We start from the raw sequence: 16,399 nt of genomic DNA, 5'->3' as shown, positions 1-16,399 counted from the left end.
ACCCTCAAAAAGGCCATTATTTGAGGGGACAGCCATTTGTGTTGTGTGCACTTATCCTATCCCACATTGCATCGCAAGAACGAGTGTATGCGACGTATGTTCAACGGCGGTCCAAATTCACTCGCTTATTTTCGTTCACTCCAAATGGACAAATGTAGGGAATAGTGAATGAGGGTTTAGGGGGCGATTTCGGATTCAGCCCAAGTAGGCATTCAGGCGTAGAACCCATAAGCGCTGCACTGTTTACAATGTGAATAGCGTCAGAGACTGACATGGCAGAGAAGAAATAGTTGAATAAAATATTTTTTTGCGCACAAGTATTGTCGCACTACATAAAATTAAGGTTGAAACACTGTAGTCGCATGGACCATTTTAACATCGTCTGTAACTTTCTGGGCATTGAAAGTGGTAATAACGTTGCCATCTACAGGGGGGCAGAAAGCTCTCGGATTTAACATCTTTTGTGTTCATAAGATGAATAAAGGTCTTACGAATTTGGAATGACAGCATTTTTATTTTTGGGTAAACTGACCCTTTAATGCTAAAGGAATTGACTTGATTTTATGTTGCATTTGTTGTAATGTAACCTACACAAAGTGTAGGAATAAACACAAAACACCAAGACTGAAACAGATATAGAATTTATTTAACCATGAGTAGGAAAAAAAATACATAGGTGTAAAGGAAACAAGCTGACCCTGTTATAAACACATCACTACTCAGAGAACCAAGAGAACTGGAGAAACAGTGAAATCCAAAACACTTGTTTACCATTAGGTTTTTATCCCCAACACTTAATATTGAATTAAAAACAGCTGCCATTTTTTGATTTTCTTTTATTAAATATCTATAATCTTTTACCATATATATATATGTATTTATTTATATATATATATGCAACATTCTTATTTGAAACATTGTGCAAGTGTTATGCTGGTATTCCATAAATGGTAAACAAGAGTTGGTCCAGTGCATTATATAGTGACATTACCTAAATACTTATTGACTCTCAGCTGATTCAACCACAATCCTGACCATTGAACTACTACCCCTACTGACAGAGAAAAGTCGACTATGAAACAGGAAAAGGAAATTAAAAGGATTTCTAAGGTGAAGCCAGAAACATCTGCTCGAGTGGATCAGAAAAAGGGGGATGGATGCAAGCAATTATTGCCAAGTTGAGCATGTTGACGTGATTAGCATTATGCCGTTTTTGCTTGTCGTGCGCAAGACACAACCTGAAACCATTGTCTTTGACCCAAAGGAAACAAAAACGTCTGAACAATATGGTAATGGCAACAATATCTAAACATGCACAATTTATTATAAGTGACTGTTTTTCAGAGATCAGTGACAGAGTTGTGCACAGAACACAAGGAGGGAGAACAAGAACACTTTAAAAAAAAATAAAGTCTCATCCTACTCTCAACCTTCCTTTCTCCTGGAGAGCGGTAGCAAGAAAACACCTAAAAAAAGAAAACCAGAGAAAGAGACAGAAAGAAAGGAGATCGAAGAGACTGCTATTCTTGCCACAACCCAAACACATGTGCACGCTTTAAACTAACTGGCTCTCAAACCAGGTGAAATGCCACACAAAGCTCAGGGTCAAAGTTGAAATTGTTTGGTGACAAAATGACAGCTCTTTATTTCTGTGACTTTACGATTTCATTGACGCATCTTTTTTTCTCAAAAGTTTCTTGAAGTGAAGGTTAGCAACAATATAAATCTATAATTCAGTGTGCCAACATTTTTACAAAAAATTTGGTTTTGAGTATTACAAAACAAAAGCAAAATGAAAAATGACAAAAAAAAAACTATTAGATATAATACACACATCAACAATTCATGTCAAAGAAAGGAAACGTGATACATTATTTATTCACACTTTACAAAAATCTTTTTACTACAACACCATCAGCAATCCAATATAACCAGACAAGTTGCTTCCAATTAAAAACAACCAGAAGAAAACAAAAACGGACAGATAATGTGAGGAATAAAAAGGGACACCAAAAGGGGAACTATAAGATGGTCCCCCCCCAGTTCATCTATATACTCTTGCTTGATAAAAGTCATTAAAATTGACCTCTGCCTCATGGCAAAAGTAGGTTTTCATTTTTTTCTTCAATTTTTAAAAAGCAATGAGTAGCTGCACCAGTGATCTACAATAAGTGCTTGTCAATCCATTCGGTTTTTTAAAACATGACAAATTCGAGAGGGAGGGGGAAACGGAAAACAAATTGGCTTTGAGAGCACGCAGCAAGAAAACGACGCAGCGCTAATCGCAATGCCACCGTAGACGAAGTTTAAAGTCAGACCGCGCTACGCTGGCCTTGCGTTTAGAGCAGAAAACTGACAAAAACCACCACGTGTGTTTTCATCAGGTCAGAGAACAGGCTTTACAGTAGTAAATCGAGCTTTACACTTGGCCTTGTGGCAGAATGCATTGGATGGCACGACACGAGGAGACAGCCCGTGGTCTAGCAGGAAGTGAAATACAGAACGAGAAATACACAAGCAAAAAAATATACGTAAAAGTGAATTGCCTGAGTCGAGAGGGAGGAAGTGGCAGTAAATAGAGGATGCAAATGGAAGGGGAGTAAAAAAAAATAATTGGAGGAATGGTGGAACTACATGAGAATGATCACGAGCCCGGATCGGCACAGCAGAAACACTCACTTTACTCGACATTGTAGACACCCAAAAAAGAAAAAAACATAAATGAGGATATTGTATAAGTAGATTGAGGCTGTTCAGGTGTTCACTGATAGCACTGGCAGTGCGCTTAGAGAAACGAATCAGTGAGGCACAATGTCACGTGTTCTTGAATATCAAAGTGGGTAACAGGACCACAACACCAGATATCTGCCTCAGTGGAATACATCCAAAAATGATAAGGAAAAAAAATAAAAACTGGTACACCGGGTAAAAAATGGGAACCTGGACAAGTGCAACTTTACACAGCAGATACCTGAAAAAAATTATTTTACACACGCTGGTCTTTTGAATGTTCATTAAGATGAACATTTACAACTGATAGAAATTTCGCTTTCATTTACAATACAATCATTTTCATCCAAATCTAAAAGTGTACGTACAAAAAAAAAAAAGGAAAAAAAAAGATAGATGCAGTAGATCAGGACATTTGTTGCTTGTATACAATCATGTAGAGAGAGAAATAAAAAATAATTAGGAGTGAACTAGTCAAACGTGAGAGTTCGGCCCGCTCTCTTTACACATTAAAAGCCCTTTTTTAAAGGGTTGCTCCTGGAGATCGTACTCTGACCTAAGCTGGTGAAATTCGTTTTTGTCTGTCTTCAAATTCAGCTGCTCGCTCTAAACTGGCCTCGTAATAGCATGATCCAAATTATGCATTTCATGATATTTCGCTTGAGCTGGACTCCCTGCATGTTTCAAAGATATTGCCATTTACTTATATAAAACAAACTTTTTCTTCTTCTGTCTTAAGGTAAAACTTACATGATCACTTGGGGCCCTTAGGGTTTTGAAAAAAAAAAAAAAGAAAAAGTACAGAATGGTAACTTGTGCCCAGAAACGGAGGGAGAAAATTAAACAAAAAGAAAGTGGGTGGGAGTTGGTATAGATAAGACTGACAAAAGTGTCTGCTTCAGTTAAAATCCATGGGAATAAAAGTTTGCCATACCCCATCTCCTCATAAGAGATTCAGATTTATACACAACAGCCCGTGCCTCGCTCCCTCTCCACCGTGAGAGCAAAAGGGCCGGAGCTCCCCCTGCTGGCTCGGAGAACTACCTGCGACCAGGCAGATGAATGCCGTTGACAGCAGGCGGGTAGGGCAGGAGCAGCTCCAGTTGTGCAAACAGGGAGAAGTGATCAGAGGGGATGTGAGGATGGGGGCAGCCAGTGATACTGTTCTCGTGGAGCCAGTGGGGGTCCAGGGGACCCAGTACACCCAGCACGTTGAGCAAAGGTTGAGAGTAGAAGATGTAGTCAATGATGCCCTGAAAAAAGAAAAACAACAGTTTTAAACTTGAAGATGAAAATTAATTTCAAGTTTATTTGCTCCATTACAAGCCACACAAAATATCTGTAGCCATTTGAAATTAGAGGCACCACTGCATTTTAAATATGATCAAAGATGCTACACACATGTAGCATGAGCAGTTGAAGTAAGGGTTAATGCCCGACGAGGTGTCCATTGTCAGGTATTAATGGACGACTGCGAGGTGTGAACCGTCCGAAGCGCAGCGGAGATTCATAAAAAAATTCATGGGTTTTCTCAAAGTAATAACATGTACTTAAATGCTTTAAAAACTATATATATGAAAAGTATATTCAACTCCGACAACGGTTTGATGCTGCAATTGTGGTTTGATGTTGCATGATCCCCAAACTGCAAAAGTACAGTCTGAATAAGATGACCATTTGCTCCTTTATTGTTTGCTGGTTTGAATGGCTCACGCACATTCATACAAAAGACTCGCTATGACTTTAGCGGCTATGATTTTCGCGATATAGCCATTCAGTACACTTGAAATCAAATCACAATAGACTAGTGTGTGAATATTAACTGCAAAAATTCAGCATGTTCTGTGTAAATGAATGGTGCAGACGACGCGCAGTTTCGTTTACCTTTGACACGCTGAAGCATGTGACGCTCAAGCTGTTTTTTGCCTATACGAGGACACGAATGCATGAACTTCCTCTCCAGACTCTAGATCAGCTCTGAAAGTCACTTCGTGAGCATTTAATCGCTTCATTTGAGAAAAACTATCGTCATTTCAAACACAAACTCAAAGGGTCTTCACGGCAACCCGACAATATAAAGGTTTGGTTTAAATTGAAAGAAATATATTACTGTTGCACAGTAAAACTTAGTGTTAGTATTATTATTACATTGGGACATATCTGATACAAATAAATTATGATCAAAACTTTGAGTAATAAAAATTTTTCTTCCATGATTTAATTTAATTTTAACAGTAAAACTCATTCTGCAGCACGCTGTTTGACCAAAAAAAAAAAAAAAAAATGAATTTCTGTGGGAAAAGAAATTCATAGAACCTTAATTTTTCTTTATAATAAAGTTTATATAAAAAAGTTTCATGATTTCAATGACATGATTTTTGATTACAAAAAAAAAAAAAAAAAGGTACACCACGTATCCGTAACACGCCTGCTCCATGACACTAGTTTTGGGGGATCTATTTATTTCACATGCAGGATTTATTTTTATCACGATATTATGAACTCTGTTATGAAAGCCCTAGTTTAGCCTTTAAGTTTTAGAAAAATGAAAAACAGCTAAAACAAACCTTAAAGTCAAAGGTGTAGTTGGTGTAAGGCATCAGGCCGTTCTCGTAGGCACTCTTCAGCTTGAAGCCGTGCGTGATCCTGGTGCTGGAGGTGCCGTTCTTGCCGTTGCAGTTGAAGTTGGTCAAGCTGTCAATGTATCGCAGCTCTTTGAAGTCCTTGTGGGTGCCGTCCACACCACCTGTGCTCAGGTACTCCACCACACCTGTGTGTGCATGAAAATCTCCATCAGTAACTGAGCAAGAGGGAAAATCAAATCTCGAAACGCTCTGGTACTGGCATACATACCCGAGTCAGGTAGAGAGTTGAGGTCAGCGCACAGGACGAGAGGGATGGCATTGGGTTCCCCAGAAACTGAGGAGAGCTTCAGACTGCGAGTGGCCTTATCCACAATGTTCTTCACTTCAGACAGGAACATCATAGTCTGGACAAGCTTCACATCCGAGTACTCGGGGTCCCAGTGCATATGAGCATTGGCCACCAGGAGGAGCTGTTTCTCCATGCCATGCAGAGACTTTCCAGCTATGGAGCAAAAAGAGACACCACTTTAGATACTTGTCAAACCTTAGAGTCTCAAGTGTTATGTTAGCATCAATGAGATACTATTTTATTTCTTAATATTTTTAATTAGTTTGTAATTTCATATTTTCAGTTTTCATTTTTTGTTTTGTTTGTTTATTTTCTTTCTTTAATCCCTTAACACTTATGCATTTTAAAATATTGTCTTAATTTTAGTATAACATGTAATCTAAATGAGAGAAATGTTGTCTTGGCAAACTAGGCAAAATAAAAATGTTAATTTATTTCAGTTAACTTATTTTTAAGTAACAAACGTTTGATCATTTTAGCTAACAATAACCTTGCTGCCCACAAACAATATTAAAACCATATACCAAAATCTACAAGTAATGCAATTTGATATTTGTTAAACATTACATTTAACAGTCTTACTTAATAAGTGTTTAAGGATGAACCAAATGAGAATTAGATGACAAAGCAAAGATAAATGTAAAACCGTAAATGTAAGGAATGAGAATGTACAATTAATTAGAGCTGCACGATTCTGGATAAATTGAGTACCACGATTTTTCTGTTTCAAATAGAGATCACGATTCTCCCATGATTCTGAACAGAGAACAAAACAAAGTAAGCAATTTACTAGAGGTTCTGACAATGTCAATTGCTGCAGTCTATTTAAACAGGCATAATATTAACAAATAAAAAAATAAAATAATCTTTTGAATGAATGATTCAATGACAAATCAAATTTAAGTCACTTGTCGCCACCTACGATATAAGGATACAAGTTTTTTTAAGCACCGAATTACTTACAAAAGTGAATATTTTAAGCGCTACCATAGACATCAGTGTTTATATTGGAACTAAAGTTCTCAGTAACAGAAATAACGATACTGTGTGATTGTAAAGACTGTTTGTGAAGCGGTTTCATACCTATATACATGACAACTGCTCTTTCTTGGTCAGTGGCAGCGTCAACACAGTGAGGCTGCTCCGATCAGGATTTTTCAGGTAGATCACAGGAAGCAGTATCGGCCGATACCGATCACCAATACAGATCATGGGGTCTATTGAAGCCTTCTTTTTCTTTTTATCATGTAGCATTATTTATAGGGATGATCAGGATCTTAAAAGACATTAATTCAGGACTTGAATTTTATTCTGGAAAATTTGGGGAATTCTCCCCTCAAGTGACTTGAGTTTTTTTTTTTAAGGGGGAAGTTGGTGGTGGGGGACTTTTTTTAAAGATTCTTTTTTATTACAATTATATCACCTAAATGATCAAATGTTTGTTTTTACGATGGGGCAATTTTGTTGCACAATAGCTTACACGGCACAAGCCTGATGTCAAACTTTGAATTACATTGACAAAAAAAGACAAAGTAAGCAGTCAGTAATAAAATAAGAACAAATAAACAAATTACAAGCAGTAGCACAAATAAATGCAATAACGATACAAATGACAGAGTGCTCTAAATTTTAAGGAATCAAATGTAAAATAACACTAGATATATTTATTCTTCCCTGAATAAATTAAATACCAATTAATACTAACATTTAGTTACAAAAGTTATTGAGTCAAGAGCAGTGAGTGATTCCTCTCTTTTGTTGTTTGATTAACATTAAATGACAGACAGCAACAGGCATCTATAGGCTGCTGCCACTTTAAAATCTAATGCACGGTTCCAATACACCGTTACATGTGTTTTAACATTTACAATTACGTGAATGCTCGCACGACTAATTTTGCACATGTGTATTTAAACAGAGCAATTAGCCATGAAGAGACCCGAGAGCTGTTTGTGAGGCGGCGTGCGCTCTTTAATGTGCATGAGCGCAGTCTCTGAGAGCGCACGAGTGCTGAATGGTTTAAAAATGCTTGAATGTTTAAACTGGCATGACTTAAAGAGATGTGCAAATTATAAACTTTGGTGACGATGCAACACTGCCCAGCAAGTGACAAGTGTACATAACCTTTAGCATTCTTTTTTTTACCCACACCAGACAGAGATTGAGACGGCGATGCTGCAAGCATGTCACACCACACACCTCGCACAGGTGCACGTCTTTTTGCGTCAGAATGAAAATGTTTCGAAAACCGGCAAATTGAGAGATCGATTATCGGCTGATAGCGATCGGTAGCCGATTAATCAGAGCACCCCTAGAACACATTTGATTGTTTCGCCGTGATTTTGTAAAAGGTTTAAAAGACAATCGCTGAATCGTTGTCATTCAGGAATAAGATCGCATGGGTGTTTGAATCGTGATCTTTTGATTAATCATGCAGCTCTAAATTAATTATAAAAAAGATAGTTTCAGTTCTTGATTATGATTGGCTGAGCCATAAAACCACAATTGTGACCTCATTACACCATTATTCCTCTATGGCAGCCGTTCTGCTAAATGTTGCTGAAAACGGCATTGCATGGAATAATTATTATTAGTTATAAAAATTTAATTTTGTTGCTGGACTTAAATTATTAGTAGATCTGACATGTTTCAAACCACATGTATGATTGTGGTTTAGATTATAAAGTACATGAATCCGAAATATCACTGCAATGCTTCTTTAAACACCGTGTCAATTATGTACTGTAAAAAGTTTAAAGTTAAAAAATATTTGTATATATTCAGTGATTATTTTATATTTTTGTGTCAGTAAATCATACAAATTTAGAGTGCAACTGTAATGTAGAGAAAAGAACAGGGAAAAAGAAAACAGACCAGACTGCTCCATGATCTCTTTCCGCAGCTCTAGTAGTACAGCCACTCCGATGTTGTCCTTGGTCATCACCCTGTTCAACATGGCCTCTGAGCCCTCGGAGTTTGCCATAGCCAGCTGGTTGAACTCCACTGTGTGTTTCTGTACCAGGCTGAACCTGCTCAACACAAAAACAGCAAGGTCAGGATGAGTACACATTATGCAAGAACAACTGTTGTTCTAAAAGTCATCTTGCAGGCATTCTACACAATACAGTGGTTCTCAATCATGGGGAGCCTATAGAAGACCAGGACTGAGAACCAATAAACTAAAGACCTGTGCCCGTTGCATAAAGCACCTTAAGTTTTTCCCTTAAGTATGACACTTAAGGGGCGATTTCCCCTTACCTAAGAGAATAATTTAAGGGTGTTGCATATAATCTCTTAAACGATTCTCTTAGGTAAGGGAAACATAAATTCAGCCATGTCGTCTTATTTTTTGTCCGCGTTACTCTTAAGGTTATGATTTCCAAACCTTATGTTATACTTAGGGAAATTACCATTAAGGGGTTTTATGCAACACTTAACGCTTTTAAGGTATTTCTTAAGTGAAAAAACAGCATTTAAGGGACATTCTAAGCGTTTATGACGTTTCACTTAAAAAAAACGTTAAGTAACGTATTTTTCTGCAACACCCTTAGGTTTAAGGGAAACATAAGCGCGAACTTAAGGGAAAATTTCACTTAAGGTGCTTTATGCAACCGGGCACTGCAGCCTGCTCATTTTTTGCCAGACTCACTTATCCGTTTTGTAGAAAACGGCGCAGCCGTCCACATGTTTGCGGTCAGATTCAGACATAGTCCTGGCTCGGGACTTAGGGCTGAAGAATCCTTCGTAACCCTGTTCCTTTAGCTCCACCAAGAAGTAGTTGTAGTACTGCTCTGTCTCCACTTCCTAATGGGCACAAACGTGACAAATGTGAATGGCTGCATCCAAAATCGCATATGTCCCTACTATATAGCAAGCAAAAACAGTATGTGACAATAGTAATGCACAGTACTGAGAAAGGTAAGCAAAAAGCACCTGGACAACCTACTAACTTCCGGCAAGATTCTGAAGTGTCCATATGATGTACATTTTTCCTACTCCGTGAGGCCACAATAGAGGATTTATGGATGGCAGTGAAGCGACGCAACTAAAGCTGGTCACATGATAATGACCACATGACACATGTAACGCATCCAGATTTCATTCATACTGCACACATTCATATTATACAAAACATACTTTTTTTACCTGTTTCAAAGTACTTATTTAAAAGAAAATGTTTATATTATTCTTTAAGTATGCGATATTGACATAACTTGTGACTAAATTGAAATGGGATTTTAAAAGCACTTTAAAGCACAGTTTTTGCTTTAAAACTTTAAAGCACAGTTCTCTAGCTCGAGTTATTTATGCGAGTGGCTGACAAACCTGTAGGCTGATGATGTCCGCACCACAGTTAAGGATCTCTTGCATGATGGACTTCTTCCTGTACTCCCAGTTGAGGGCCCAGGAGGGACAGTAGCCATAGAGCTGACGTGTGGCGTACTTATCACACAGCACGTTGTAGCACATTACGGAGAAAAGCGCTAAAGTACGAAGGGAGAGGAGGCAAAATTTCAGTGAGGATGTCAAAAATAGTCATTCAACAAGATATAGCTGCTAATATTATTGATAGAGAATATTACTACACAATAGCATTATATTCAGGGCTCGACAATAAGGACTGCCTGATGGACGCGGGCCAGCAAATTTGAACTGGCCCAATCGGTCCCGTAAAAAAAATCCTTAGCGTTGACCCTGATATTTGAAGTAATTTCTTCACTTTTATATGGCATTAAACCTTTTACGAGTTTCTTTCTTCTGTTGAACACAAAAGTTTATATTTTTTAAGAATGTCGGTAACCAGACAGTTGATGGGCACCATTTTTCCATAGTAATTATTTTTCCTACAATGGAAGTGAATGGGGCCCTTAACTGTTTGATTACCAACATCTTTTCAAATATATTGTGTGTTCAACAGAACAAAGAAACTCATACAGGTTTGGAACAACATGAGGGTGAGTAAGTGATGACAATTTTCATTTTTGGGAGAACTATCCCTTTAAGGTATTGTGAAATGTTCAACACAAAGTAGGTCTGTGTACAATTAAATTCAAATCACAATATGGACTAGTAGACCACAAAGAGACTGCCATTTCAACACCAAGTCTGCATGTTCTGCGTGTGTCAAGAGTGAATAAGCAGCACATTTTGGTCTACTGCACATAAGCATGCTGGTGTTTTCTGCGTATGCCCAATCACTATAGATGGACACTTCAGAGTAACCTTTATGAGCCTTTCACCATTTCATTTGGGGCTGGGAAAAACCCTTTACTACAAACCATCAAATTAAAAGTTTGGTTAAACTTGAAATTGTATAGCAAACTGTGAAGCACTAGCTATATTTGACAAAAGCAACTAAGACTATTTAAACAGTTACGTTCTAGGAACTCATTTGATAAAATGTGTTAATCAAAAAAACTAAAAGTTCTAAAACTAAAAGTGATTTTTTAAGGACTCTAAATTTGAAGCAAACCAAACACAGATGGCTAAAATACCAATAATATTACAGAAGTAGGCTATATTACAGAAACCGTGGCTGCAGACCGTCTAATCAAATCTCAGCACTTTGCGTTTTAATTGCAAAACACCTTATCACAAATTCTGAATTATTTGATTAATAGTGCAACCATAGTCTCCTGAAATAAAGGCTGTGCTCTGAGAATGTTTGTTTATTTTTATTATTTGAAAAGTAGTGTCTAAATCGCTGCACTAGGGTAAAGGCGAAGTGAAAGAACAAATGATACAGTTAAGGTCTGTGTAGCACAATCTGAACTGAAGTGAAAGTGTCTCACCTGCTGGCCGTGTTCGGTCTGTATCCTGCAGTGGTATCCATGAGCGAGATGGTGGCTGGTCTATAGATACTATGGCCAGAAAATAAAATAAAAAGTCAGTGAGTGAAACTCAAAAACCATGCAATAGCTCAAACAGATATGGTCTGAACAATGCCATGCAAGAACATAGTTATTATCCCCACGGTAATTCAGAGCAAATCAAAACAAAGTGTTCAATAAGAGAACAATGCCGTGACTCATTTCATTGCATGAAATTAATCTGCACTAAAAGAGCATGTACAAGAATAGAAGCTTTTCAGTGATCGCTGCGCAAGCGGGGCAGCAGTACAAGAGTTGACTCACCACGTTTGGTGCCTGCAAGATTGTCCAGCAGGTAGTTGAGGAGCCGGCGTGTCCCATCAGGCTCTTGGTAGAGGTTCAAGATTTCTTGTGCAAGAGGGTTTCCTACAGAACACAAACAAAAATTAAGTATGACAGGAACATGGAGAATTACAGAACCAGTACATGGGTCATACTAGAATTGCATTTCCAACTGAATCTCTCAAATTCCACTAATCACATAATTGTGAATCTAAGAAAAAAGAAAATAATAAACTGCATAATGGGAAAACTAACAATTTAAAAGAGCGTTAACATTTTGACAGGCACATTTTTTTTTAATTATCTACACACTTTTTATAATTAAATGTTGCATATTTTAAGAATCGAAATAACTATATATTATATATATGGCCCACATCACTTTATGGAATGGCGCGTTTTAAAAAGCGTACTTTACAGTTTCTATCTAAAAGTAACAGCTTGTGACTGCAATTGTGGAATGACCCAGATAACAAGTCTAAAATAACAGACTAGTGTCATGCACTTAAAGAATAGTTACTGTAGAGAAACAAAACATCAACAACTAACTAGGCCCGCATGGATTCATACTCTTTGGCCATTGAATGTGTATGTATTTTGTCAGATTTGATTTATGTATTTTAGCTACCAATAAGCTCAGTAAAAAAAAAAAAAAAAAAAACACTTTTAACATGTCTACATCTATTCTGTAGATTTCCCTAAAACCAGCACATAAAAAGCAAAAAAGACCATCTGGGCCTGCACAACTGAAGTTGTATGGGTTATAAAAGGAAGTAGTACCTTTCAAACCCAACGTTTGTAACTGAAAGAGTTTTCCAAGCTCAAAAGGCAGAACTCGTAACTGGTTGTTATTTAAAAGCAGTTCCCTGTGAAACAAACAAAACAAAAAAAAAGATAAAAATTTGCATGCCATAAAAACAATCACACAGCAATAAGCATACAGCGATACAAAATGCTACATTAAATCCAACGTCAACAGGCCATTTTGGCGTATGAACCCCATACTGCACAAAATCTATCGCACCCCAGTGCATTTCAACTGTTGGATAAAATCCCAACCACTTTAAAGGTACCTAATACAGTAGCATTTCGGCTCCTCTCAGAACATGATTTATAACCATCCACAGCAGCAGTAATCACACTAGCAGAGAAGTGGTAACATATTTCAACCTGTGACAAATGAAATTGATTCAGAGCAAACCACTGTGTCACCCACATATGAGAACAGTGGTGTTCAGAGCTCAAGCCCTTGATGCAAACTAACGTCACCTTTGAAGAATAAAGGACCTAATTAACAATACCCATAGGCTCAACGACTCGCACAACAGCAAGTATTGGGGTTAAAAAGTCTCTGCACACTACCTCAATAGCCTTATCCATCTGCCTAACATCAAACCACAATCTTTACACAGTGTGCAAATACACAGCCAATTAGCCACCCACCTGAGAGATACCATGTTGCCTAGCTCAGCAGGCAGGCTCCTGATCTTATTGGACGAGAGGTCCAGGTACACCAAGTTGTGTAGTTTGGCAATGTCGGGTGGGATTCGCGAAAGTGAGTTATCACTGATATGAAGAGCAGTGAGGTGGGTAAGGGACCATAATGATGTACTCAAACTTCTCACTTTCCCTGCAAAGACAACAGAACGTAAACATTAAATTGTGCACTTAGGGACGTGAAAAGTGGACATTATTTATATCCACTACTGTAAAGAAACGGGCCTGCTTGCATATGTTTACATGCACATATTAAATAATCAAATGTGTTGATTATTTCCATTATTGATTAGTTACAGATCTACAAAAAAAAGGTCCACATTTTAATTAACATTAAATGGCATTATATTACTGCATTATTTATCGGCAAGATTTTAAAAGTGCAAAATAGGCTACAACAGCCTAAAGGCCAAAGGATATATAGTTCTAAAAATAAGAAGGTAGCAGAGTCCACAACAACTTTTACAGCAGAGAAACTATATAATTGCAATCACTTTTAGAAAGATTTTTCCCCCCAGCTGATGAACAAAAACATTTACAGCCAATCAGAATCAATTCTGCTTTGAAGCAATTAATTTTGATCAAAGATCATGAGCACTCAAATTTAAAATAAAAAAATAGGCACAGATAAATCATATATAATAAATACTGCAATAGTTAGTCTATAAATAATAAGACTAGTCCATTTTATATTCATGGTGACTTAAATTATTTCCAGCTTGTCTCACCACGGAGCAAATTACTCGTAGTACAAACATTTTCCTTTGGAATAATGAAGACAGATGATTCACGCACAAAGAGCAGGGATGCATATTAAAATATGCATAAATAATAATAAACCAGAAGTAGCATGCATTTAGAAAATGTATATCAACTTTAAGTTAACTGGGTCTATTTTGATTTCATTTGTCTTTGACATGTTGGCCCCTACTGAGAACCCCAACATTACCAACAATCTCCAACTCTGCCCAATATGACTTCTTCCCATTTGCCGCCTCCTCAGTGGACATTATCGTGTACATCCGCCTTGGGTCAGGCGGATCATATTTTTCCTTGGGCATCCCTGTAATACTGAAACACAAACAACAAATCACTTTCAATACTGATTGAACACCATTACAGAAAATGTATTGCGCATGCACTTTACATAAACATGAAGCTGCTTGTATCCTGACATGAAATGGGTGCAACTGTGCAAAGAACAGGTGAAATGCCTAGTGAAAAGGACACTGAAACCCCCCTGAGTGTGAGAACACAAACAAAAGCAATTCCAAAATCAATAGCCGAGGCGATTTTTCCATACTCGCACGCGCGCACGACGTCACTACGCTTCTCAAATTTACATAATGCAGCTTTCAAATGCGGTGATTAAAACGACCACGAGTATGATTTTAATAGTATATAACAAATCAGCACTCAAAATAAAAACTTTGAGCAAAGTTAAGAAACAAACATCTATCGCTGGTAAATCCGCGTTTAAGCGCGAGCAGCTGGCACTGTGGGCAAAGGGCTACTGTATAAGCAAATTCGACTTATGTACCACGTCTGGGTACAATTTTAGTCATACATGTCACAGAAAGAAAATAAAGTCGGCTCATATTACAAATCCCATTAAACAAAGGTGCAACTGAAGTCCTTGCAACGGTCTACAACTGCACTCCACTCCATATAAACAAGGTGCCAGTACATTTCCATTACATAACTGATGTGTTAATCGCCAACTAATCACTTAACCAACAGGCCAGAGGAGCGTCAATTTTGGTCTTTCATCATCGCTGTGCAACTCAACCCAAACAAAAACACCACCACCTCGTGTTTATTTCCTAGAGCCACGTTACAGAGCTAGGACTGCTAGCTGAGCGAGCCTGGCTCACGAGGGGAACAATGTGTCTTAATGAGTCGATTAAGAGCAAGCAATTAGGAAATTAATTGACTTTAGATCGTGCTCGAGACAGATTTGCTATCTAACGTTAACTGCTGAAGTGAATTAGTTTGATCGGACCCCCTACAATGTTAGCGCTGCCCGTTTACAGTAGGGAACCTCTCTTGGCAAACATCGAGTTAACTTTGCAATACATTTGTGCGATGTTAATCGCCTGGAACACACAGAAGTAAACTAATAAGAGGTTTTATGATGTTAATAAATGCATATCGTGTTAGCCTATGTAGCTTCCCTACGGACACAGCAGGCTGCTTACATAACCAACAACACCGATATCAGCATTTACATTTGTCTCGTTGATCATTTCATCCAATCAGTCATCGTTTTCAAAGTGCACGGGAACGCAAAGTGGAGAAAATACAAATTAGATCTTAACGTTACAGATCCTTAATTTCCTCTGTTCAGATTGAGCAAATTAGCTTATACGCTAACTGGCTAACAGGCGATTATACGTTCACAAAACTAGACCAACACTACGCGCAAAGCAGTAGGAAAGAAACATATCCCCTTGCTTATGTACCACTAGATACAACTGGAACGCCTCAAACGCGTATTCGTTTTACCTGTAAGCTCATACCAGTTCACAAAGACGAGTGCGCGTTTCCTTTGTTTCTGATCCGCTGCTCTTTCTCCTGATGGCAAACAAGCATCATGGCGGCCGTGAGAGTTTCAGAGCACGATAAGAAGCGCTCCGCTCATTGGCTGCCCCTGAAACGAGCGATCTGATTGGCCCGCTTGTCCACTCGACGCCTCCAAACTGTTTACGCCAGCGAGGCAGGCCGAAAATGGGAGTCACAAAAATAGGTCAATTTTGCGGATGTTCATGTTGACAAGTAGAGTACAACAAAAATGCACTTTGCTATAAATCATTATGTGATGATAATAGTCATGACAATTGTAAATAGGGGCGTTTTTTGTTATATAAACACTTTAAATAGGCTATTTTGTGACTGGTATTTGGGATTTTAATTGCGTCAACGTTTATGTGAACGTAAAAATCAGACGACATGTGCAAAATATGCGAATCATTTAATTATCTGTATAACTTACCAATAGGTCTTATCAACCACGTAGAATAATATGTGAAGAAACAGTTTTTAAGAAAATAAAATATAGTCTGCTATAATTAAAATGCGTTTGGTTG

The 16,399-nt window shown here is 37.9% G+C and overlaps 1 protein-coding gene across 2 annotated transcripts; it reads right to left on the bottom strand.

Moving 5' to 3' along the window:
- Positions 1 to 885: 885 nt before the first annotated feature.
- Positions 886 to 16,029, bottom strand: cnot6a (CCR4-NOT transcription complex, subunit 6a). Of its 2 annotated transcripts, none has more exons than XM_079586195.1 (12): positions 15,819 to 16,029; positions 14,263 to 14,384; positions 13,260 to 13,446; positions 12,597 to 12,682; positions 11,799 to 11,900; positions 11,457 to 11,525; positions 9,991 to 10,148; positions 9,314 to 9,468; positions 8,539 to 8,693; positions 5,584 to 5,817; positions 5,298 to 5,500; positions 886 to 3,983 (listed from the first exon to the last, which is right to left on the bottom strand). In XM_079586195.1, the coding sequence occupies exons 2-12, from the start codon at positions 14,372 to 14,374 to the stop codon at positions 3,771 to 3,773; spliced, it is 1,674 nt and encodes a 557-aa protein (XP_079442321.1). In that variant the 5' UTR covers positions 14,375 to 14,384; positions 15,819 to 16,029; the 3' UTR covers positions 886 to 3,770. The 2 variants fall into 2 exon arrangements, with proteins under 2 accessions (XP_079442321.1, XP_079442322.1); XM_079586196.1 differs by having other exon boundaries at positions 1,849 to 3,983; positions 15,833 to 15,897.
- Between the last annotated feature and the right edge of the window lie 370 nt (positions 16,030 to 16,399).

The sequence above is a fragment of the Phoxinus phoxinus genome, assembly GCF_949152265.1.
Source record: "Phoxinus phoxinus genome assembly, chromosome: 17".
NCBI lineage: Eukaryota > Metazoa > Chordata > Actinopteri > Cypriniformes > Leuciscidae > Phoxinus > Phoxinus phoxinus.
This window is presented reverse-complemented; position numbering and strand designations above follow the sequence as displayed.